General features: G+C 35.3%; 1 protein-coding gene across 5 annotated transcripts in view; it reads left to right on the top strand.

The window, feature by feature from the left end:
- The first annotated feature begins 1,507 nt into the window (after positions 1-1,507).
- The window catches only part of LOC141486445 (cytochrome P450 9e2-like), a 29,359-nt gene continuing 3,548 nt past the window's right edge, over positions 1,508-27,318 (top strand). Inside the window, exons 1-7 of one of the 5 annotated variants that reach the window (XM_074184425.1) lie at positions 7,323-7,513; positions 8,380-8,456; positions 11,289-11,504; positions 13,921-14,084; positions 20,022-20,353; positions 25,220-25,424; positions 26,599-26,838. In XM_074184425.1, coding sequence (XP_074040526.1) covers positions 7,448-7,513; positions 8,380-8,456; positions 11,289-11,504; positions 13,921-14,084; positions 20,022-20,353; positions 25,220-25,424; positions 26,599-26,838 — 1,300 coding nt within the window. In that variant the 5' untranslated portion in view covers positions 7,323-7,447. Of the gene's footprint in view, positions 1,626-7,313; positions 7,514-7,702; positions 7,732-8,379; positions 8,457-11,288; positions 11,505-13,920; positions 14,085-20,021; positions 20,354-25,219; positions 25,425-26,598; positions 26,839-27,318 lie in introns of those variants that run through there. The other 4 variants (XM_074184453.1, XM_074184447.1, XM_074184439.1 and 1 more) reach the window with 4 other exon arrangements.

Raw genomic sequence — 27,318 nt, 5'->3', positions numbered from 1 at the left:
ATATTATTCGTATCCGACGCATTTCAAAGGTATTGAGTGGTTAATTTTTTGTCCAAAAAAGTAGACGGACCTTGTTTTTGTACCTTAGTCTATCGTGAATTGTTAAGAACGGTACAAGTGTGTACAAGCGATTGTAAATTTGTAGTGGAATTAAAATGGTGTATTCCGTAGAAGAAAGGGTGGAAATGATAAAATTATTTTTCCGAAATAACGACTCTGCGCGCACAACAGCGGCTTTATTTAACGAACGACATCCTGGAAAAAATGTATCCGCTGCTTACGTTGTGCAACTGGTTGCCAAATTTGACGCTACTGGGTCAGTTGGAAACAAAAAGAGGGTGCATGAAAGAGACGAAGCGAGGGACGTGGCTGTCTTAGGTCATATAGCAATGGATCCGACCGTTAGTACTAGGAAATTGTCCGAGGTATCTGGTGTTTCACGCACAACAATCATGAGAATCCTGAAACAACATAAATTCCATCCGTATAAGATACGATTGGTTCAGGAACTGAATGAGGATGATCCCGATCGCCGACTCCAGTTCTGTGAAGTGATCAGTGAAATAATTAACTGCAATCAAAACTACATGTTCGATATCTGTTTTTCGGACGAGTGCCTTAACGGCATTGTAAACCGGCATAACTGTCGGTATTGGTCAGATGAAAATCCACGATTATTTCGTGAGGTGTATACACAGCGCCCCCAAAAATTAAATGTTTGGGCGGGTATTTATGGAAATCACATAATCGGCCCTTTTTTTCTACCCGGTAATCTCACAGGCCAACTTTATCTCGATCTATTGGAGAACGCTATTTATCCAGCCCTCGTGCAAGTATTGGAGAATGCAGAAGACCATCAAACGATCATTTTCCAACAAGATGGCGCACCACCTCACTTTGTTCAACCGGTGCGTCAGTTTTTAGATGACAATTTTCCTCACGCCTGGATTGGAAGAAGGGGACATATTGAGTGGCCACCCAGATCACCGGATCTGGCTCCACTGGACTTTTTTCTATGGGGTCACCTGAAATCCAAGATTTACGCTACCCAGCCTGAGTCACTGGATGATTTGCGAACTCGGATCATTAATGAATGCCGTCAAATTACACCAGACATCTTGAGTAATGTACGTGAACGTTTTCAGCAAAACTTATATTACTGCATGGAAGTGGATGGTGCCCATTTCGAACATTTAATAAAGTAATCACAAAAGTACGTACTCTTCCACTCTTTTACCTGTCATGTCGTTATCGATGGATATTTTGGAGCGAAATTTTACGGTCAGATAGTACACGATAAGATCTTCAAAATGAGGTATCTCAACACCCCTCATCCCTATTCAAAATCAAGGGGTTGTGCTCACCCCCGTTAGGGGGTTGAAGTCACGGGGATGAAAACAGTGGAACAGTTGTTCCCCCTCGAATCAGAAATTGACGGGTTCGAGCGATTTTCCACATTTTCATGTTAACGCCGGAAACTCGAGGTGTTAAGTTTTCGTTGGACCACACTGTATAAAGATCGTTTCGGTAATTGCAGCCCACAGATCCTATTTCGTCAGTTGTTTTCCAGTTTGGTTGGGTGATCCTACATTTCAAGGTGGTTCAATTCAAATTGGATACATTCGGTGAGTCAAAGGTTATCTTGTTTCATTGTGTAACTTTATTAATTTTGTTTGTTCGAGGTTCGGACTTCCATTATTTAAAAATATTTCATGATTTGTAACCTAAGAGAATGTAATATAACCACTAATATCCAACTATTCTGATGACAACCAAAAACAACAATAATTTTCAAGATTGTGGGATTGAATAAACCTAATATGGGTTATGAAAATATTGGTTTGTGTAAAAAAAAGTTACTATGTATTGGTTTTCACCTACTTATCAAGTGAAGTCATCTCAAATTGACTCACTACTAATTATGAATTATAGATTTGAAAAAATATATACAGTGTATAAAAGCCAAATGGAATGAGTTCATTATTTCAGTTACAGTACATATTTCAACAAAATCTCGAAACACGACAAGTTTTAATTATAATTTGACATACTTCAACGAAAAAATGCTACCCCTACCTTTAACCCCCGTCGAATGACAGATACAACCCACAATTTTCAAATGGTAAGTATAGGCTTGTGATATATCGTTCGAAAGGTCTCTTCATTTTCTATTCAAAAATGTTATCGCTCTTGAGTTTGTTGCCACAATTAAGATAGAATGGATTAAAATCATGTGGTTACCGAAATTCGATAAAATACACTCAAAACTCATTGCAATAAACTCAAAACTCATTTCATGCTGAGGTATTGATAATAAGAAAGTAAGCAAAAACTATAACAATGTTCTTTTCAGTTCTAAAAGACTCTGAATAATTTCAATGGCAAAGTTAGTTTTAAACGCCTTTTCAACTTGTTTCGTATGTTACAACATTAGTTGTCAGTATTTCAATTTGAGTTCAAAGTTCGTTAACTTCAAGTCTGATAAATGGTTAGATTAACGGAAATGCATGAAATAACAGTTTAACAAATGATTGGTTACGGAGATAAAAACATGAAGTAGCTCGTCTATTTCATGAGAAATTTCCTTATTAACCGCCCAAATCATAAGGAACAATAAGCAATATAGAGAAGCAGTTTCGTGATATCAGCCGTGAAAGAAGTTGTTGTTTGGCAGACATGTACCAGATCCCACAGTGTGGAAAAGTTGAGGGCGGCGAATGTTTCAAAAGTTGATTGTCTTGGTACATATATATCTCCTTGATACAATCATTCACATTTCTACTCAAAGAAACTTTTTTTGCATCTGAAAAGTCATTTTCAATTATTGATAATGTCCTCATCGGATAAAAACCAAGTGATATAAAAACATAGGATGTTTTGATTCTCATTTTCCATGATCATCTCCTAACACGTAGTGATAGCTACATCTATGAACCCAATGTTTAATTAACAATGGAGTTTTCCGAGGGTATCGTAAACGTTACCCTACTTCATCAACAGAACATTACATGCCGTTCAACCAAGAACGGCATGTAATGTTCACCTGCTCATTCAAGATGTTCACCAGAAAAAACATTTTTCTATTCCACTCACAGGAAAACTTTTGCTCAATAGCAACTTTTTTTCAATAATCATTTACCTTTCCTACCTACAGAGCACGAAGTTCACTCCTCAAAGACGTTACAGAATCCATCATCTATTTTCCTACTCATAAAATCGATGCAAAAATGGATGAATTCACAAAAAGCGACGTTTTTTTTTTGCTTACGGAGAAACGTTCCCCAATGACAAGATTCGCCAAAGGCATCCACTCACGGAACCCTATTTTGTCAACAACGACATTCTTCAAAAATCACGTCACCTATTCAACCAAGAGAACCTGTACCTCATCCACTTACTGAGCAACGATGGCCCATTGAAGATTTTTGAAGTTTTTCTACCCATAAAATAAATTGAATAATGAAGACAATTAACATAAGGGGCGTTGATTTTTCCTACTTGCAGGCAATGTTTACTTTCTCCACTTACAAGGCACTATTTGCACAACGATATCGGCAAAAATAAGATCTATGTAACTTCACTTTTTCTATCCACGAAGCATTGTTTGCTTTTCGAGGACGATCGAAAAAGGTATCTTCTAATATTTATACTCAAAAAATTATGGCGTCAATGAAGGCCATCGACAGTAGAGTCGTTTAGTTTTTTTACTCATGGGCAATAATACTGGCAAAACAACCATTTATCTATTCTATCATTTGCTTCATTGCAACTTCCGTTGAATAACCACAACTTTTTCTATCCAGAAAGCACATTCTGCTTTTCAAGGAAGTTCGGAAAGAGTAGGTTGTGTTAGGTTAGGTCCGAAATGAGTGGGTCTATTCGATCCTTCACCGACACCCGCAAGGGTTTATTGTGGTTCACACCTATTCACACACGACCAAATAAACCCAGCTTCTTAACGAAACCGATCAGTTTCTATGGTGGGTGGTCTTTCAGGTCAGATAGGAAGAGTAGGACTCTGCTGACCTCTAAAGACTTGATTCGGTCCCTAGCGGGGCAAGCCCAAAGTATATTCTCTGTTACTGAAGTAGTCGAATAGTCAAATTGTAAAATTCCCACCTTGATACCCATGACCACCTTCCCGTATGAAGGTTTTTGCACGTCAGCTACACCTGACGATGCCTTAGATTCAGCCGTGCAGAACTTTTTCGCCTTCGGTTTTGGTAGGTTTGTTCGCTCACCTGAGACAGATTCTGCGTAAGCCGCTCAAGAATTTGGTGCAAGGCGGTTTTATAAGGTACCCCGCTCTTGAGGAGACGACTCAGTCGTTTCTTGGCTGCACCACCAAACCTTTTTTTTACGATTCAGTTGTTGGATCAGGAGTTGGGGAGGAGTTGGACAAGATCTCTCTCCTGAAATTAATTTACAAGGAGGTCCATTGGATTCGTACACTCGACATCCATCTCCTCTGTAGTCTCGATCCTGAATTAAATTTACAGTGAGGTCAGTTGGAGTCGTAAACTCGACATCCATATCCACTGTAGACTCGCTCCTGAACAAACTTTACACAGAGATCAGTTGGAGTCGTAAACTCGACATCCATCTCCTCTGAAGACTAGCTCCTGAACTAACTTTACAGGGAGGTCAGTTGGAGTCGTAAACTTGACATCCATCACCTCTGTAGACTCGCTCCTGAATTAAATTTACAGGGAGGTCAGTTGGAGTCATTAACTCGACATCCATCTTCTCTGTAGGCTCGCCTCTGACCTAAGTTTACAGGGAGGTCAATAGGAGTTGTGAGCTCGACTTCCATCTCCTCAATGGACTCAGCGTCAGAAATAATTTTTAGGTTCACTCTGTCCATAAAAGTCCCACGAGTAGCTAAGAAAAAAGGGTCAATCACGGCAGAGCACCGCATTACCGTGACGAGGCGATGCTACGACGAGAGGGCGCCCGGTATCTCGAAGGTTCCGTAGAGACAGCTGATAGGCTCAGTGTAGGAATAAGCCATCGTTGGGATGCTGTTCAGTTAGGGAATAACAGAACCACAAGTGATTCTGTATCTGTATCCAGAAGCAGGCATTCGATGGCCGGTTTGCTCAACCCCCAGATCCCAAGCCAATGCACTCACCGAAAGCAGCATACACAGTGGTTCAGGCAGTGAAAGATGAACAAGGGCAGCCAACTCGCCTTGGAAAGAGTATCGTCTAGTATTTATAATCACAAAATTGTTGGGTCAATGAAGGCCATCGACGGAAGGGTCGTTTAGTTTTCTACTCTTAGGCGATGATACTGGCAAAACTATTACCCATCTTTCCAATTTCTAGGTAATCAATCATCTTTACTTATTCTATCCACGAAGCAACTTCTGTTCTTCAAGGACGTTCGAAAAAATTATCGTCTAGTATTTATACTCAAAAAATCATTGGGTCAATGAAGACCATCGACGGAAGTGGCGTTTAGTTCAATGATATCGATGAAACTAACACTCACCTATTCAACTCCTAGATAATTATTTGCTCAAATGCAACTTCCGCTAAATAACCTATACTTTTTCTATCCACGAAACAACGTTTGCTCTTCGAGGACTTTCGAAACAGTTATCGTCAATTTTCTTACTCATAGAATCGTTTACTCAATAAAGACATCCATCAAAAAAACATTTATTTTTTCCATTAACAGAAAAATATCGTACAATGACGTTATTCGACAAAGGTTCAACTTTTCCACTCGAAGAGCATTTGATCGACAACGATGTTTGCCAAAACTCACGTTCTCCTATTCCACTCACAGAAAAATACCTTTGTCTTTCCTATCAAGTTATGTTGCAATTCGATCATATACTTTCAACAGCATATATAGAATGTGTTGAGACGACGTCAATATCGCAAATCAACCATTGATGGTGAGTACAGTCTTCTATTGAATTATTATAGACACGTATCACGTATAGAGAATATTCAATAATAAACCTTTTTTTTTCTGGGTGTATAAACAGGAAAAATCTATTCATTTCAATTGACATTAAGTGTGTATTCCAATAGAATTGAAAGGGCTATCTTCTGGTTTCAGCTATCTTTGGTAACAAGAAATACTAACACCCTGAAGTAGATGATGGTAAATTGTTGGAGTGTTCGGGAAAATTCGCATTGGAATTTTTCGACAACGGAAATTCGGATGACGACTTTAATGATTTTGATTACCGTACTATGGATTTCAATAACGAACGATAAGATCCATTTGAAGAATATTTTGACGACTAAGATGGGAAAGAAAAAGTCCAATAAACATATGATATGGAACACTATCAACTAAGTTGGTTTGAGAAACATACATTGAAATAAATCTTTCACTGGTGTTTGACGTACAACGAGACAAAAATGAGATTTTTTTTTTATTGAAGATCAATCATACTGAAGTAACATACACAGCTTTCGATAGAAGGAATTGTAAAACAAGAGACTACAACATCATGTGTTTGATGGCTTTAAAAATATTCGTGAAGAAAACCTATTCAATACTATTCATGAGAGTGTTATAATTTCCATCAGTAACGAGTCATCTCATTCAAAATCTACTGAATGAACGATCACAGAAGTTAGAACTTTTTCAGGCATATTCATTTCAATAAACTGTATTAATCAGTTTTCGATGGATTATCATTGAGTACCGGCCAGTTCTATTCAACAATAATCCATACTAGGAATTCATTTTGTGCTCGTCCAGATGTTTATTTATAAAAACATTACCAAGTCGTAATATTTGGTTATCTTCAGATGATTTAGTCCAGTTCATCTCCTGATGACGCTAAATCAGTTGTTGAAACACGTGCAGGAAGGAATGTTGCAGTATTGGTGTTTGAGAAAAGTACTGTTTTGAACTGACTCAGGTTCCTTTTTTTCTACTTTCCATTCTATTTTTGAGGTTTTCTCCAAAGTAATACAATGGAATCCAATAGAAACTTCTATTCTGTGTTTTCAATCAAAGTTAATTATATGAAAATTCTTAAATATTTTTACAGACACGTCAAAAATGCGTGAATTCTATAGTTGAATAGAGATCGATCTTCTAATGTATGTATTGATCGCCTCTTTTTGTTTTATTTATGACTAGTTGAGAATAAGTTTCAACATCACAGAATAAGGATATTTCTATCTATACCTTCGACCGTCTGGGTACCTATCTCATTTACTATTTTCCGTTTAGCAAAATGATATATCTACGCCTCTGAACTGGAAAACACATGTATTATGTTAATTATGTTTGATTCTTATTTACGTATCTGTAACTTGTTTGTCACAGGTAAATATAACTTTTGCAACTTCATTTGTTTTGTGTCTCTGTTTTGCCAGCCTTTTTCGAAATATAACTTGAGCAAATAATCACCAATTGAGTGAGCAGTTATATGTCGTATAGATAGAAAATAATTGAAGTTTCCATATAACGTATGTATGATAGTTTACTAATGAACGGATTGAACCTATTACACACATTACACACAAGCAATATAAAGGTGAGCTTATAAATAATCGAGGAAACAGTTTAATGATATATGTATATTTCGCTGAAACTCATTTATATCCGGGAAATTTCAAATATTTTTTTTCAGTGACATACGGGTGTTGAATATTCAATTTATGATATACTACTAGCAATAACATTGACAGTGTATGATAGTCAGAACAAATATAATCGTTGGGTCACTTTTAAGTGAATAATGAAAATAACCTTGTAAGTAACTAATTATATGAAGTCAGTTCATCAATTACATGATGAAATGCAGTATAAAAATGGTACACAAATCTATAGGCGTGTCGTGTATTGAAAGAACATCAGTTAAAAAAATCGGAACATCCCTTTATAGAAGAAATATATATTATATAGACGTATTTAAAAATAAATGTCTTCATCATTAACATGTTGTGTTCAATAATTTTGCCTATCAAAATAAATATAGTTTAAAAAACTAAAAACACGCTTTTAAAAAACATTGAACTAGAAAGTAATTTTTGTTTTTAATAAGCTCAAAACAATAACGAACGAAAAATACTAGTATTATTGTGAAAAAAGCGACAGGCGTTTGATATACAAAAAATATGACATAAAGCGCCCACGCTGTTGTCATAATAATACTAGTATTTTTCGTTCGTTATTGTTTCAAGATTATTTAAAAAAAATATTTTCAACTTTTCAGTTCGATGTTCTTTAAAAGCGTGGTTGTAAGTTTTTTCAAACTATATTCATTTTTCATTTTTTAGTTTCGTATGCTATATAAGTGTTTTTGATAGGTTTTTAAACTAAATTTATTTTATCTAATCTTTGGGATCAATCAGCCGTTTATTGTTTAGAAAAATGACCACTGATATTTTCCGATTCCAGAGAGGGAGCCTGAAAATCAGCTACCAAGCCCGTGTTAATAAAAAAAAACTTTTTTCAAAAGAAGAAATACATGTGAAGTAAGTTCAAATTATATCAAGGAGGTTACGTGCAGCGTCATCTGCCCGCAAATAGATCAAGCAATAATGTTGATAATTCTGTCAAATACAGATCCTGAGTATTCAAACGGGAATCAATATGAAATGAAAAGGAGAGTTACAAATAAACAAACTGGCAAACAAACATACATACATACGGGTGAAGCTGATAAAAGCGTGTTGAAATGAAAAAAGAGCTACAAAATCATTCAATACTTATATCGATGTGTTACATTTCAAAACTCCTTTGACACCTTGAATGTTGTCCAATTCTGAAGACGCAGGCAGATAGCAAACATAATGATGCTTGGTGGAAATGAATTGCTGACAAAATGAAAATAAGCAAGAAAACATTCTAGCAAGTGAAATATCGAAAATCTAGGCTTCATATTATCAAAAAAAAATCAAGAAAACTATGAAATATCAGTAGATAAATATTTTCAGAACACAAAATTACCATGTACAGAGTGGGGGGCCAAATTGGACCCTTTCAAAGGAAAACACCTGTTTTCAAACTAGAAAGATGAAAACTGATGACTGCGTCTGGGAATTGAATTTTATGGCAAACTCAACTGTGAAAATTGCATATGGATATCTATCGTCGTTTCTGACTTTAAGCATGTTTTTCAAAAATGTGCATTTTCGAAAAGTTGCTGTAACTTTTTCCTCATGAAAAGTTTCTTGTTACTTTGGAATCATTTCCAAAGCACTTTTCACGTAGAATTCAATTTACTACAAATAAATGAAACTTCATTAATAATAATAATAACACCCGAAAAATTATGCATCTCTATAGAAGTTTCCATCCCAAATCGTCCGTTCTACGTTTGTAATTCCCTCGGCAACAGGGAGGCCGTGTACTTTTGAGTTTGGAGTGTCTACATGACAGGATGGTTATGGATGTAGCCTGTAAAGTCGTGCGGATCCTCATTCTCTGCATGGTCCATCACCATGAGTCCTTAGTTGTTAGGTCCGGTGACCTGGCTGGCCAACGGTTAGGTCCTTGGTTGGCTATCCAAATTTGCAACCAGAAATTTGGAGACAATTACAGTGCTGTGAAACGAAGCGTCTTATTGAAAATATATTTTGCTGACCTCCATTAGGGGATCAATATTTTGCCTTGAAATTCCTAAGTACCTTTACAATCCAGAGGTATTGAACTTGCCAAAGTTCGTGAGTATATATTCTGTTACCAATTTTAGCGACAAACTTTCAGCAAAATTATTGAACTATTCATGTAGATTATTACAAATTTTCATATTTTAGAATTTATTTATAATACAAGTTTCACTACAAAATTATCTTACTCAGTTGAACAGTACTCACTCCTAACTACTCCACAACGCAATACCTATATACAAAAGTGTAGAGTGAGCAGTATAGAGTAAATCCAACTGAGGAATCTACTATTGTAGTGGTATGCGTTTCGAAAATAAATTGTATATTGTGAAGATTGTTTAATTTTTATCATGGATATTGTTATTAATTTTCACCAAGTGAGGGTCAGTGTATTCAGAAAATAATATAAACATGATAAAATTATAATTAATTTTACGATAATCAGTAAGTAGGTGTGTGTAATTAATTTTCTGTCACACTTTCACTTTTGTGGATTATACAGAATATATGTGACAGAACCTGACAAAACCTGAATTGAAAATAAGCTTCTTATTTTCAATTCAATTCACAGTTACTGAAACTTATAAAGCTTGAGGCTGGAATCAATAATATATTCCAAGAAAAACTTATTCGTTCTATCATGGCGTGTATATTTACAAATCGGCGTTTATATTTACAAATCATTGGAAGACTTCCTAGTTTTTAATTTAGGCCTTCGAATCTACAGTTTTCGATCAAAATTTTAGAGCCATATATTTTGACCAAAAAGCCTCTGCCGTTCAATACTACTACAAAAAACGCTTTCGTTCAGAACAATAATGCTATGAAAACGTAATGAACTTTCTGCTACTATAATGAAAGGTAATAGATAACTTGCACAAAAAATCTGAAGTAGAAAATCATTTAGAGTACAACACGACAAAAATTCCAATAAAAATATGTAGAATTTTGAAAAAAATGGCCGAAACAGGAAACGAACAAGAATTGCGAATTGAAAATGAGATACTTATAGATAATATTCAACTTGTTACAAACCATTGTCAGAAAGATGAAGTACATGAATTGGAACAGCACTGTCGTATAGACACGCATAAATAAGCTATTGTAGCGAAACACGTGCGTTTCTGTAAAACTGTTAAGTGAAAATTCTCCAATAAAGTTTTCCTTGAATACTGTCGCTTTTTTTTTTAATAATAATGATCATTTTCAGTTACATGACAAGACTTTACATTTTTTTTGCCAGACCTCAAAAATATCATGATTACTAATCAATTTGTTCTCTTCCCAAATTCATTTCAATGGAAAAAGAAAAAGTTTATTGATTAATTTTTTGATCAATCAGATCGAAAGTTTGATTATAATTGTTAAATTATTATTTCTCTTCCATGTGTTGCATCAACTGATATGAATTGTAAAAAAGTTGTAGATTCCATTCATTTCAATTCATTATTTACAGTTTTCTAAAGTTATTTCCAGGAATATTTGAAGTATCACCCTGGGGCGGGGTTGTAACAAGGTTCTAACAAACTATTATCTGTTTCAAGATTTATAAACTGTGCTCAAAGTCCTGCATATTCGAGAATAACAAATTATATGTTATCCGTTTTGGTAAATCAGTCCAGTACGCTTGAATGAAATCTCTTATAGTCTCTCCAGATCATAATAAATATGATGGATCAATTCATTTCGTTTCAGATTTTTATTCGATATGTTCCTGATTATCATAGGAACAGCTATATTAGCAGCCCTCTTCTATTATGTTTGCATCAAACCAATGTCTTACTGGAGAGAACGGGGTGTGAAACAAACTGATCCAATATGGGTATTTGGTGATAACTGGATGACTGCAACAAAAAAAGAAAGCTTCTTGGATTTTATCATCAGATGCTATAACTATTATCCAGGTGCCAGGTTAGTTAAAAATATTGAATATCTGAAATCAATTTATCAGTAGGTAATTGAAATTTAGTCGAATGGTCTTGAAAACTATGAGAATTGAAGATATGAGTTCAAAATATATAGTCCTGGAAAATAACTTGCACATTTATATACTACTCCCAAAAATATATGGAATCGTTGAGAGAAATGCTCGGAGAGATTCATTTTGTTTTCAACATGTTTTCCCTCATGCTGACCTGGATCTTTTAAAAACGTATCTCTTGTAATATACCGCCGAGTAGTGGTCATTAGAATACTGTTGTAAATCACGCCAGAAAGAAAATAACGCCAGCCGCCACTGGTAACCATGAGCCAAACGTGACGTAGCTAAGAGAGCGCGAATGCAAAATGTTCCCTGCCGCTCTAGAAGCAGCGAGAATAATGCCACCGATGGAAGTTTGGCGAAATTTGTACTGCATTCGATTACCATATTCAAGCGCTAGCCGCGAACATATCGACACAGTTAAGTGGACGTTACAGTGCGATGCGCGAAGTGATCAAGTAAGGCGATAGACATTCAAATGATAGTTGAAGTTTCAGTTGAAGTATTTGTTGTATTTAAAGTGAAATAAAGTAAAGTTTGATTATTCAGTGTGGTCAATTATTGGTCAACCCACGGGGAAAAATGTAACATTTGGTGTCGGAAGTGGAAACATTGACTGAAATTTTTTTGTTTTATAGTGAAAACAAGGAGGGTCGATTACGATGGAATGGTAAAGCTTGAGAAAATATTCGAGGATTTGAAAGCGAGGCAGGCAGAGAATGAAAAACGCAGGAGAGAGGAAGTGGAACGCAGAAGAGAGGAAGTTGAAAGCAGAAGAGTGGAAGAAGAATTACGTCGAAACGGAGATCGTCAAAATATTCATAAGAAACAAGAGAAAGATAATAAGATGAAGATTTGAAATCTTCCCAAGAGAGTAACGGGGGGGGGTGAAGGAATTGATTCACGAAGAATTTGAAATAGTATTTCAGTAAACAAAGGAGGGATTGGAACAAATGGTCGATGAGAATTTTGATGAGGTTGAAAAGAAATTAAAAAAAATGTAAGGAAACTTCGGAAAGGAAAAAGTCACGGAAACGCATATAGCCTCTCAAGAAGACCATGCCTGACATTCGGATGCAAATTTTGCCAACGCCAGGAGGATAAGGATACCTAGCTACCAGAAGAAGAACTTCCCCACCAGACGTGATGAGGTAGCGGGCAGAAATTCTTTTATGGAAAGCTCTGATAGGGAGATAAGCTCCCGTACTTTCCGCCGCTCCGTGTTTCCTCTGACCCGGAGGGTAGCAACCTGTGAGGGTCACGTGTCCAGGGAAACGGACAGACAATTTGAGGAATCACCTGACCATGATGTGGTATTGTCGTTAACAGCCTCTGGAAATGACACTACCTTCCTGACGAGGCAAGACATGTAGGAGGAGAATCCCGTCTTGAAAACTGTACGAGAATGGATTGCCAAAGGAGCGAGACCGGCGTGTCAAGAGATTTTCAAGCACGTTCAGCAGGAAAAGGGTTACTGGCTCCAATGGGAATCCAATGGGACAAGTCAAACGTGACGTAGCTAAGAGAGCGCAAATACACAATGTTTCCTGCCGCTCTAGAAGCAGCGAGAATGATGATATCGATTTCGACGGAACTTCGGCAAAATTTCTACGGGATTGGATAACAATATTTAAACGCCAGCCACGAGCATATCGACACAGTCAAATGGACGTAACAGTGTGGTACGCGGATGATTTAGTAATTCAAATACCGGACGCCCTCTTTTGACAGTTTCACCATGATTTTGCAGGGCTTTGCCGTGATGGTTTTTTTCTCCTAGTTACTTGTGAGCTCGTTATGGACCATAATGTATTCAATGAATTTATTCCTGAGTTTACAAATGAAAGGGACATTGGCTAAACGACCCAACTACATTTTTTTTGAAGTCGAGTCAAGAGGAAGAGTTTATTAGGTCTCCAATTCTGGACTCTATTAACAAACCTTGGAGGCTATATTGCGCAGCGAGGAAGTGGCTTCTCTAGAGCGAGATATCTTATGGATCTGCCCTGTACCAAATTGATGAGCAGGAGGAGCAGAAATTGTATTAGAAGGGAATACCAACTTCCAGGTCTGCAAATGCTCAAACATTCATTCAGTCAAACCAAAGGCAAGAAAAATATGCATGGCTAAATCTAAAGTATCATCATGTGAAGTCGACTAACAAGGGCCCTCATATGTAAAGGTTGTGGCATCGAACTGGAAATTTTCCACTCTGAACATCTGATAACCTCGATATAGATTAATCAGAAAAAATGTCTCCAGTACATCATAATGACTAGCATAGATTGAATTTCACAAAGAGTTCCACAAAGTTAGTAATATTTCTCAAGCTGAAATTTATTTCAGGTATCATGGAGTATATCAATTTCTCCAGCCAACATTGCTGGTCAAAGATCCAGAACTCTTGAAGAAAATCACTGTGAAAGATTTTGAACATTTCACGGATCACAGAGTATTGATTTCAGAAGACTCAGACCCTCATTTTGGCAAAAACTTATTTGCCTTAACAGGTACGAACATATAAATAATTTCATATATATAGTTTTTCGGAGATTCGGTCTGATTAGAATATATACAGGGTGTGCCTTAAACACATGCTAATATTTAAGGAGGTAATTTTTAGACCCATTTTAAGAAAAAAACTTTCTATGGACGTATGTCCTAAACGCCTTAACTTTTGAGATACAGGGTGGCAAAGTTTTCATGAATAATCAGTTTTTTAATAGTAACTGAGATAATTTTGTAGACATCTTTGGCATATTTGGTACACATTTTCAGAGATAAATTAAAAATATGCTATAAAAATTTTAACATGACTGGTGCTAAGTTCCAATCACTTATCTATTTTCTTAAACAGACGTCAGTATCTTTTTGAACCAATTTCAATATATTCAGTATTTACAAATTATTTATAAACACTAACTAGGGCGGTAAGGATGCTTAATCACGTTGAATAAAATTTTTAAGTAGGTCTTGACAAACAAAATGCATACTATGGTAGTGTCAAGTTGTTGATTCACTTGTCTAATTTTCAACAGTTATTGTTGCAATTATGTTGTCTCTTCAGGAAAGAATAGAAATAGTTTTAATATGTGGTGAGAATACACCATACCGGCAAGTAGCTAACATTTTTAATGAACGGCATCCAGGAAAAAATGTTCAACATACTACTGTGTCAAGGATAATGTCGAAATTCAGAGAAACATGATCCGTAGCAAATCAATTCAAGTAAAAGCACACTTCAAGTAAATATGATGAGGAGGCCCAACTTAACATTTGTTTGAAAGTTATTGAACACGAGCACAACCGATATAATAAAAAATACCGATTACCAGAGAGAAAGTGTTAGAAAAATTTTATTAAAGAATAAATTTTGGCCTTACAAGCCAAAATCTATTAACACATTAGAAGAACGAGATTTTAATGTCCGTTTGGGGTTTTCATTCTGGTTTCAAGGAGAGAGAGGAGAAAATGTAAAGTTTCCGTATAAAATTTTATGGACAGATGTAAAACAGTCACTCCAACAAATGTTCAGAGGCAAAGTTATTGGACGTAACTGGGAAAATTATTTTCCACCTAGATCACCCGATTTGACGCCTTTAGACTTTTTCTTGTGGGGTTACCTGAAACATGAAGTATACCGAAGTAGACCATTTACTGATATACAACATCTGGAAAATACCATTCGCGAGTGCTGTGCAAATATAAATCCCCGATTTATTAAAAATGCAGTTACAGATGTCAGTGGAAGGACCATAATGTGTATTGAACGTGGAGGACGACATACTGAAATGTAGGCTATAAGTGTTTGACAACCTCATTTAGATCAATAAGTAATTTTTTGTACCCCTTTGTATTTTCTATAATATCATTGTTGTTTAAAATTTATAATAATTATAATAGTTCTATCGGAATTATTTGCATTTTTTTCCAGTTGCCTCTGCTTTTTCGAAATCAAAGGTTTGTTTAAGAAAATAGCCAAGTGATTGAAACTTTGCACTAGTCATGTTAAAATGTTTATAGCACATTTTTAATTTCTCTCTAAAAATGTCTGTATAAGTAAAAATGTATCAGAAAAGCCAAACTCCATGATGAGTTTGTTATGTAGGCATGAATTGATGACAATTAACCGAACTTGTTTTTTAAAATAAAGGGGATATCTGTCAACAATAAGCAAAACGTTAACTTTATCCTAGTTGCATAAAATTTGGCATATGGATATAAAATTGCCGTAGACACAACTTTTTCATTTAACTTTCTGTTAAATTCGATCTAGAAATACACTTTTTCAATTAAAAAAAAAAAAGTTGAATTTGACAAACACTGAACGTCAAAGGGTTGCAGTTGGCCGATCATTTTCAGCTTAATTTAAAGCACAAACAAGTGCCGAAGTTAAACTTTATTGAAACTTTTCGAAAAAAAAGTTTATACAATTCAAATATCCTAATGATATGAACAAAAAAAATCTGAGTATAATTCCTAATTATAGGCATAGATAAATCTTGGTAATATTCTCAAATTAAAATAGTTACAGTTAGTATAAAATCCATCAAATCCATTTAATGAATAATTTACTATTGTTCAACTCAGATTACTCGTAAATATTGTTCTAGAAACATATGGATTCATTCTTTGATGATATCACAGGCCAGCTTCTCAAATTTCTGCTACCGCAGTTGTCGGTTGATTGGTCAACCACCAACGCCGACATAAAAACTTGGCAAGCTAACTTTGGTGTCACAACAATAGGTGGTTCCACTCATGTCTCGCTTGTGTTTACGTAGTTATTTTTATCAAGTACTTTCCGTGGTTATTCACATTTAGCTCCCACCCCAGCCAGGTAGGGGTATCCCGTGAAAGGCGGTACTGATGTCTGAGGACTTCATTCCGCTAACACTCCCTCAGTCATGAACCCATTTGTCCTTCTTCGACAATATTCCGCTAAAAGGGTAAGGGAGCTGGACTCCATCCCGATTGAAATGAAGACGCTAGATCAGTCACATTTAGTCTTCAATTGAGGACCACCTGTCCGGTACTGACGATGCCCAATATTGATTTTCATGGAATTATTTTCCAGCAGCTTGACTGCATTACCCTTTCCCGATTTCATATCATTTCTAGAAACATGTGGATTCGATTTTCGATGGCATTCCAGGATGGCTTCCCAAATTTCTGCTACCGCAGTTGTCGGTTGATTGGTCAAACCAATAACACTGACATAAAAATTCAGTGAGTTGACTGGGATGTTACACCATTAGGAGGTTCCAACTTCTTTCCTTGGTTATTCACATTTAGTCTTCAATCGAGGACCTCCTGCCCGGTAGTGACGATGCCCAATTGGCTGAAACAACTGTCAGCCGGTGGCTCTTAAATTAAAATCAATATGGGAGTGATCAGAATAGTATATATCAACTCAGTACACCTTGAACTCCACTATTTAAGAACTCTTCCACTTGGAGAGCTGCGGTGGAGTGGAATAAACTTCCTGAGAAAGTTTCACAAATAAATTAAATCTCCAGCGGTTCAAATCATATGTGAATTGCTACTTTCACATAGACACCGCTCTTAGAGCACCTTGAGGATTTTCCTGTAGTGCTTGCATTTTATCCTTGAAAAATTTCTTCGGCACAGTCCATATCAGTTCGTTGCTATGGTTCCTGTGGTGCATAGACTAGCAGGGTACAGTCGTCTATTTCGGACCTGCTTGGACACTCATTATTTCTAATATACCGGATAATATCTTGGAGGGTTTTTCATTCAGTGATTTTCCTTTGAATCACCTTATATGTGAGTGAGAGTACATCGACGACTGTAAACTTGAAGAACTTCAGTTTCGATTTCTATACAAGAGATTATGTATTCTCATTGGGAACTCTATTGGCGTCGATGAGTCTTGGCCCTGGCATCTCTTTAGGTTTTGCCAAACAAACATTGAACACCTGGATGGCAAAAAGATTTTAACACTTTTAGCATTGGCTAACTCCAATACGTTCATTCACCCTTCGAAGCTTCAAACCAAACAGTTGTTGGAATACAGTAAGGATGAACTACGATGTCGAACAGGCCTCCTCACAGGCCACTGTTGTCTCAAACATTATATGCAGAGACTCTGTACTATAGTGCTATAGCTGAAAATTTAACGATGAGCAAGTGAGTATAATTTTTAAAGAATTGATAATAACGTTTTCATTCTATGAAATCTAAAATATTTCCGACTGTGAAAAAAGTGGTAGGGATTGACCAGAACTGAAAAGTTGTTTTCTTCATTTCTATAATACTCGTTCATGGAAGTCAGGAAATATTGATAATTTTGGGGGAGCAGGTGAAATTTAAACAGTGGTTAATGAAGACTGTTTCTCGGAATTTCATGAAAATAAGTTTGATACCGATGAGTGATTAACATTTTCTTGTTCGTTTATTAGAAAATTTGATGTTTTTTCCATTGATTTCCAGATAATCTGGCAGGTTCAGTTTATGTTTTGATGTAAAATGCATCAAAGTATAGTTTAATGTATCAATTTGACTAAGGAATTTACTATGTAGCGAAATACCCCTTTGGCAAATTATTAGTGCGATAATTATTTTATTATTATTATTAACCGTGTTAGGAATCACATGTTGAAAGGTGAGACCTCGTTAGTCCTTAGCTCGCACAAGTTTCTCGACTTCTGAGAGTTGTAGTTCATATGGGGGCGACAGCTGATTATCGGAAAAACAGATTATCATGGATAGTGATATTGATTTTCATCAAGTAGCGAGTTAGTGTATTATCAATTGAGAAATTCGTTGGTTTACTCTCCTATTTCAAACGAATATGAGGTACAGAACTATTTGTACTATTTTTCATGTTTGTTAAGCACGTTGATGCATACAGTTGCCTTGACACGGCCCTTGTACACTTTTACAAAAACTTCTTGAGATATCTGATATACATGGCTAAATTTGTTGTGGTAGTGACACAGAAAATGTATTGGAATCCAATTGTACATTGCACTAAACATTAGTTTATACCAGATCATCAATAATTCTCGGATCCATGAGAAATGGAAATTTGAACTTCCTTTGTTTTTTAACATTTGTATTTGTAACTAACGTTATTGCAATTTCGTCCTACAAGGACATTTTCAATAGTGTATGTTCATTGTATTCGTTTGAGAATGTTTTTGTAGGACGAAACTGTAGTAACATTAGTTACAGATGAAAAGTGGTATAAAACATGGAAAGTTTTGATTCTTATTCCTTCTACCACATGGAAAAAAGCTACATTAAATTGAAGATGAATCGTGTTATTTTGAGTAAGTCATGATCTTCTCATCCCGCAAGTATAGTTACCTTTGTAATAACACTGTATACTGGAAATTCAAGTAGTTATATTCCTAATCCTAACTTGAAAACCACTACCATGTATACTTTTCTTTCTGATTGAACGACAATTATTATTAGCATGAGAAGTGTTCTTTTCAAGAAACAAGAATAGCTATTTACTTTGAAATTTGAAAATATTTCGTAGAAGAAAACAACTATTTTTTCGAATATTCCTATACATTCATTTCAGGTATACTTTTCAGTACCAAGTATAGCAATATTCTTGATACAACAATAATTATTATTAACACAAGAGTTGTTCATTTCTTCAATTAAGGATTGCTATTGAGTGCATGAAATTAATATTCAAGAAATAGCTCTATATGTTCTTATCAACAATATTCTCATTGATTTTCCACTTTACACAAGTATTAATATTCTTACAACAATGTTGTTTTTTTATGGGAAATAAAGATTATATTTCGTTCTATTATAGGACATCTCCTACCCTCTTATTTTTCGAACGGAATTAATTAGGAAAATGAAATTTGGAATGAAGTATTGGTTTCATGGATGCCACATTTGAGTGTCAGTTGAATTGAAAAATCTGCAATTTTGTGTTATGTTAATCCACAAAAATAACAATTAAAATTATATAATGCAAGTCAATTTTGAATATTTCACTCTTCAATATGACACTAAAATATGGCAGTGAGGTAATAGATATCCCATTCTAATTTGGAATTTTCGAATTTGGTTCAGTTGATAACTTAAATGAAATAAATAAAAAACACTTTTGTCTAAATATCACTGGTGGATTTTAATTATACGACCGGTTTCGGGCTCAACCACATTATCAAGTATAAAACTAAACCGGTCGTATAAATAAAATCTAGCAGTGGTATTTAGACAAAAGTGTTTTTTATTCATTTTATTTAAGTGATCATGAATTACCATAAAGTAAAGAAGTCATCAATCGCATATATTCATTTAATAAATTGTGATAGCACGTAGGTACGGCTACATCCATCAATTTATGCTTATATTCCAACAAAATAGACAACTTCTTCATTATCCTACACTTCATTCTAACATGGAAGCTCTGAAACCTGTTTTTTTGTGAAATCAACTTTTTCTTTCAGGAAAAAAATGGCGCGACATGAGGCCAATTCTCAGTCCATCTTTTACCAGCAGCAAAATGAGAGCAATGTTTGTTCTGATGTCAAAATGTGCAGAGGACTTCACTAATCATTTTCTCAAGAAAGACCAAGAATGCATAGAAATGGAAATGAAGGATACATTTACTCGATTTACCAATGATGTTATTGCAACTACAGCGTTTGGAATTAAGGTTGATTCGCTTGAAGAACCAAATAACAAATTTTATTTAATGGGTAAGGAGACAACGGATTTCTCTGGTTTTTGGAAATCCTTGAAAATGACAGGGTTTTTTCTGGTTCCCAAACTGCTACAAGTGAGTAAACTGTTATTTGTGATGAGATAATACTGACGAATAGTAAAATTATATTTTGGTTAATGCAAAATCATATACCAGATGTCTTTCAGTAAATTGCTAATACTTATAAGTATACTCATTAGTGCCATTTTTGAAATAATTTTTTCCTGAAAGTGACCGAGCGGAATTCGCATTGGAAGATTTCGAAGAAAAATTAATACGCTACTGCCTTTTCTCAAAGAATTAATTGTATTTGAAATCTTTATTTCTTTGTGATCCAAATTGGTTTTCCAGCATTGAATAATAATAATAACCAGATCACCAGAGCAAGACGATATTTGTCGTGGAATTTCCACCTCCTGGCGAGAGAATATCGCCCGAAGAGGGGAGGAAAAACAGATAAAATATCGAGATTTTCTGTTCGAACTCCACATACTCTATCCAGACCACTCTGTCAAGATGGTTGTTTCGATTATTGAAGTCCTTGATGGAATGTTCTCTCTACTCCCGAATCTCAAAATCATATCGGCTTGCCGCATCGAGGCAAAAATGTTAGCCGGACAAATGCAGAAGGCTGTCATTCTTGGCTCACTGCGCTTACTCAGGGCACATGATTCTTGGACCCAATGATTACTTACCCCACGCTTTCCCTAATGTATCGGGGCTTCGGGGAATGGGGCCTTCCCAGAGCAAAATTTGATAATAATAATATTTCCACGAACATGACTTTGTGATACAATGAATGTTCGAACAAAAGAATGAATGAATGTGTCATAAATGTAACAGGTAACCCACAAAAGAATATATCCTTTTGCGTGGGGTAATGAACCAATCTAACAATCTTAAATGTGCATAATTGGGCCTTATTAGAAAATTTTTCTGATGTTAATGAAACTGGTGTGAATGTTTTTTCATTTCTGAAGAAAAATATCACAATGGGGTTGAAAATGAAGAAGTTATCCAAGATGAAAATTTATTGATATTTCAAAGTGGTATTTCCACGTGCACTTGAGTGTATTAACCGAAACAAAATGTGCTTCTCATCTACTAAATAAGTTTTCAATCAAAAACAGTAATACACATGTTCGATTCGTGCGATGTGTGATTGGATGAATTAATTATTTGCCAATAATTAACGTAGAATAAAAAAGTCAGTTTGCTCAAGAAAGAATGTAAGGAATGAGTATTCAAAAATAATTTATGATTAAACAATGTTCTCTTTCAAATGACGCCACTGACAGGAATAAAAAACAGATGAAAGCAAAATATTGTTACATTTATTTTACTCTTGTCTCATATCGTGATATCTTCTTTCATTATTATTGTACTCCTCTGTTTCATTACTTTTGAAACAATAAGTGGATCTCCCTGAAACTGATATCCTTCAGGCGAGTAATAGAGTCGATGGGTTTAGAAGAGACGCAACATTCAGCTACTTCATTACCATAAATAATATTTCTCTACTCGACAATACATTGCTATTATATACTAATGTAACGAATCTGAAGCCGGCCCTGACCGATTTCTCAGCCAGCAAATACATGACTCACCGCGAACCTCCGCAAAAAGTATAGATGAGTACCAAAACCCCTAGAGAAATCTAGAGCGATCGCTTCCAATATAAAAGGTCGGCGTCCCGTTCAGAGAGTAGTATGAATTCAGAAAGCGAATCGAGCGGTAAACAAAGAATTCAAACAGTGAAGATAAATTAAGCGTCAGTTACTAAGTGTTGTGATGGTGAAATATTGTTGAAAATAAATTTGTTTGAGACAGTTAATTGTTTGATCAAAATTCTGGTGAAAATCTGTTTTTCCGTTAATCAGCTGTCGTCCCCCATACGAACAACAACTTTCAGAAGTTGAGAAACTTGTGCGAGCTAAGGACTAATGAGTCTCTGTAAACTCGCTTCTGATCTAAACTTACTGGGTCGTAAGCTCGATATTCATCTCCTCTGTAGACTTTGTGTCAGAAAGAATGTCTGTCCATGAAAGTCCCACGAGTAGCTAGAGGAAGAAGGTCAATCACGGCAGACCCCCGTGATCACCTGGTGATCGAAACACGTGTCAAGGTGTTAAAATAACGGTTTGCTGTTGCTCTACGCGCGTTTGCCAAACGCACACACGTTCTCAAAATCCTTTTCTCTCAACAATCTTAAATATTCAATATCCAACGCTGTTGATGGATCATGCAACAAACAAACTGAAGATTTTCTGTTTGCTTGATAATGTTTTTATGGAATGTCGTTTCATCAACAAATAAGACGAAATCGAAAAAATAATTTTTCCGATTATTTTTTTATGCGTCATTGACAAACTTACACATATTCTCAAAATTATTTCCACTCAACTTTTGCAACGATCAATCTGATGAAAATGAAATCTACTTGCTCTTATGATTCAAGATACGATATTTTGGGATAGTCCTGAATCTCAACTTATAGCTACTCTCATGTTGAAGAAAAACAATTAGAATGATTTAAAATGCATTCTCTCCATTGTCAATGGCTACTGTGCACTTCGAAACTTTTTGTGACTTACATTTTTCGTGCTTACAAATATACTTTTTAGAGCATGAAATGCCTTTTGAACTGGTTGGTTTTTTTCCAGAAATCTCCACTTGTTTGATCTCAAAAATTACCAACATCATTTTTATCATCACAAGCTGCAATATCTTCACAGTGTTTTTTTATATACGATATCATACACTATACTTCAAATAAACGAAAAATTTGTCCACTTTGCGGACAAAGCCACTTTCGTTTAGTACATTTTATGGGTGTTCCATCTTAGACGAGCCACCCCGTATATTTCTTATCCCATAGTGAATGGAAAAATTTCCGGAAACATGTCGAATGATTTTGTTTGGAGGACATCTTTTGACGTATATTTTGGGCTTGAACGAGCGACCCCCTAATAGGGGGCTCTTCAACCCATCAAACTGGAATAGGGGATAGGGGTTGAGTGATACTTTATTTGAAAGGTCTTGGAAGCATCTTCACAACGGTGTATGAAAAACGTAAATTTGATGAACCATTTTCGCCAAAAATCGATTTCGTAGCTCGAATGAGCCACCTTGAATAATTTGGTTATTTTTACATGTACAAATTCATTTTTATTAAGCCCTTTTTACAAACTTAGGAAATTATCAAAAAATCACATTCTTAAAAAAATTTATTGTTTTATCATCATGCTTACAATCAAAAAAATAAAATATGCGTGTTTAAATCAAATGTTCAAACTGTCCTCCATTCTTTGGCGTAGTTCGTCCAAATTTTCAGGGTGAGTCACAAAAATCATGGACTCAAGATGTCCCCACAAGAAATAGTCCAGAGGGTTCAGGTCAGGAGATCGGGCAGGCCACTCCATAAGACCTCTTCTTCGAATCCAACGACCGGGGTATTGCAAATTGAGGTATTGGCGAACTGGTGCGGCGTAGTACGGAGGAGCTCCGTGTTATTGGAAATGCAATTGTTGTTCAAGTAGTAGAGGATCGTTTTCTAATTGTTCAGTTATTCACGGATCAATCGCATTTTCCAGCATTTCAAGATAACGTTCGCCAGTCAAATTATCAGAAATGAACAGAGAACCAATTAGGTGGTCTCCCAAAATTCCTACCCAAACGTTTAGCTTTTCTGGATGTTGAGTGTGAACTTTTTTGAAATACATGAGGATTTGTATCGCTCCAAATTCTACAGTTATGCCGGTTAACCTCTCCGTTAAGTAAAAAAGTGCAGAGAAGCAAACGTTGTACAAGAAATTTGGGTTATTGTTGATACGCTCGGCCATAATCTCGCAAAATTCTTGCCTTAGATCCCAATCATCATCATTTAATTCATGAAATAATTTAATTTTGAAACTTGTGTCTATATAAAATTCTGAGAACGTTAGATTGACTAATACCGGAAACTGCAGACAGTTGTCGTACAGATTGCCTGTTTGGCATAAGTTGGCCATGTCCCAATACCGCCACAGCTGCTCCTTCATCATTCTCAATTTCGAAAGGTGTCATTTTTTATCCATTACTGAACCCGTCTCCACAAATTTTGAAATCAATTCCAGTACATACTTATGGCGAACGTTACGTTCAGGATGGTTTTGGTTAAATATCCTTGCAGCCGCTCGGGCACAATTTTGTTTTTGGTAATGAAGGCTAACCAGCTCAACACATTCTTGCAATGTGTACACCATATTTTTTGAAATTTCAAATAAATCAGAAAAGTAGTGACTCAACAGATTGATTTCAATTCTGAAATGATCGAAGAAACGTTACACCTTCTAAGTACAAAAAATCAAGGCAAGATATGGAAATGTTCCTCTGTTTTTTTATATATTAGTTTGAAAGTATTATTGTATGGAAGCTAGTGGAGGACAATTTGAACATTGGATTTAATCACGCAGATTTGATTTTTTTGATTGTAAGCATGATGATGTAATGTAATTTTTTGACGATTGTTTGAGTTTGTAAAAAGGGTTTAATAAAAATGGGCTGGTAAATTGTAAAAATAACCAAATTATTCAAAGTGGCTCATTCGAGCTGCAAAATCGATTTTTGGCGAAAATGGTTCATCAAATTTACGTTTTCCATACACCGTTCCAAGACTTTTCAAATAAAGTATCACTCAATCCCTCTCCCCAATTCAAGTTTGAGGGGTTGAAGAGCCCCCTATTAGGGGGTTGCTAGTTCAAGCCTGAAATATACGTCAAAAGATGTCCCCTGAATCAGTATCATTCGACGTGTTTCGGGAAATTTTTCCACTCACTGTGGGATAAGAAATATACGGGGTGGCTCGTCTGAAATGGAACACCCTGTATATATGAAGTTTCGATTTCATCCATCAACCTAAGTTCAGTATATATTACAACCTTGACAATACGCTTTTTTAAGTATTTGAGGATATCATTTCTGAGCCGATCTGCAACTCAATTTTTCTCTGAGCTGGTGGATGAAACTATAAAAACAAGGGAGGAAAAAAATATAATTCGTCCTGATATGATTCACTTACTGATTCAAGCAAGGAAGGGAATTCAACAGAAAGAAGAAAATGTTGGTGTTGACACAGGATTCGCCACAGTCGTGGAAGCTGATCTTGGTAAGTATACACAATATCAAATTGAAAAAGTCCATCTCCAACGATTACGTTTCTCTAGACATGTTACATTATACGAAAAGTACTTTTTCTTTCACAAATTGAAATGGATATATTGTTGTTATAAAAACACTTGGTTGATTCGATTTCAAATAGGCTCAAGATTTTGAGTAGAAAAACTCTATTGCAAATATACATCAGGAAAATTTTGGCATTATTTTCACAGCTTCACATTGATCAAAATGAAATACATTTTATCAAGAACAAGACTAACAAATATGAGATGGAATCCAGGTACTTCCAGATTGATTTTTTATATATGTTAGTATCTGAGAAAAATGTCTCCAAACACATTTTCCATACAGGAATTGAAGATGAAGTGGTAATAAAAGTGGATTTGGAATTTGAGGTTTCGTATTCTCAGAAGCTGCCATAAACAATCATTTTGATTTCAAGGTGTCAATGACACAGCTGAAAGATGTGTTAAATTATTCGAAGACTTCATAATCAAATGTTAATGATAACAATAACTTCTTTGTTTTATATTGTTTTTCTATATTTGAAATAATAAAATATTCAACATTATTGCTTTTTATAACTTTTTGCTTTCATTTTCTTCTATATTCATCATTTTCAATTAGGATTGTGCCTTATTCAGTTTGAAAACTGAATTCACTACATCCTTTTTCATGTACCAGATGAGAAAATAAATAAAGCGACATCTGGACAGCAGATGTAATTAAATTTTGTAATATTTTATAAAAAAAAATCATGAAAAGTTGAAACTTGATAAGGCAGGAGTTAACCTCATCCAATTGGGCTGAAACTTCACCAATCTCAATTTTTAGCCAATTGAGATTGGCAAGTCCATTGATTATTTGTGGCCACTCTAGTAAGTATATATCTCAATGTATTCGATGTTTTGTAAGAAGGTACATTATCATATCTATTTCCAATTTTTACACCTGTAGAAAGTTCTCCATTGCAATTTTCATATATTTAGATATTTAGTACAAATCGCTTTCAAAGTGTTTTCTCCTATTTACACTAGAATATGAGGCTTCAAGTCCTCATTCATGGAAAAGTAATATTGTACCATTAAAAAAGTGGCAAACACATATGATTTCACTTCACTTATACCGAAATATTATATTTCAAAATACTGTCATTCCTCTAGGCAAAGGAAAGATGAAAGAAATTACCAACATGGATATAACGGCTCAAGCTTTGATTTTCTTCTTCGCTGGTTTTGATGCAGTTTCTGCACTCATGTGTTTCATGTCTTACGAACTGGCTGTTAACCCAGATATTCAAGCAAAATTGCGGAAAGAAATTGAAGATACGCTTTCAGGATGTGGAAAAGAGATTACCTACGAAGCTCTACTGAAAATGAAATATATGGATATGGTTATGTCTGGTGAGATGAAAAATTATTTTATAAAACTGTATTCTTGAATTCGCTTCATGAAAAGGCATTGCAAATGTATGAATGTTTTCTGGAGAGTGAGTTTGCAAGGATCAATTCTGATTTATGACTTCTCTTTTTCGAGGTTTCGTAGTATTTTGGAATCAGTATCAAGGAACTCTATGAATTGCTTTTATCGAAGATGTAACATAACATATCAATTCTATATTGAGCACAGAAGAAGCTGGTCAGTATATGAAATTGATAACTTAAGCTGAAACAATCCGTACCTTGAAGTGTATCAACAGTAAAAATTAATTGAAGAGAAAAAACGTACTAATTAATATAGAAGTTAGTTTAACCTATTATATTTTAAAGTAATTTTGAATGGAGTAAGAGGAAAATGTGGCATCCCGTATAGATTAAAGTAATTCACTGAACTCATTGAGTTTCCTAGGAAATATCTAGTTTTGGGAGCAGTTCTTTAGCATC

Source organism: Leptinotarsa decemlineata, unplaced genomic scaffold, assembly GCF_025532065.1.
Source record: "Leptinotarsa decemlineata unplaced genomic scaffold, Ldec_3_MD MMD2_P_RNA_scaffold_2, whole genome shotgun sequence".
Classification (NCBI taxonomy): domain Eukaryota; kingdom Metazoa; phylum Arthropoda; class Insecta; order Coleoptera; family Chrysomelidae; genus Leptinotarsa; species Leptinotarsa decemlineata.
The sequence above is the reverse complement of the archived record's forward strand: the minus strand, read 5'-3'. Positions and strand labels throughout refer to the sequence as shown.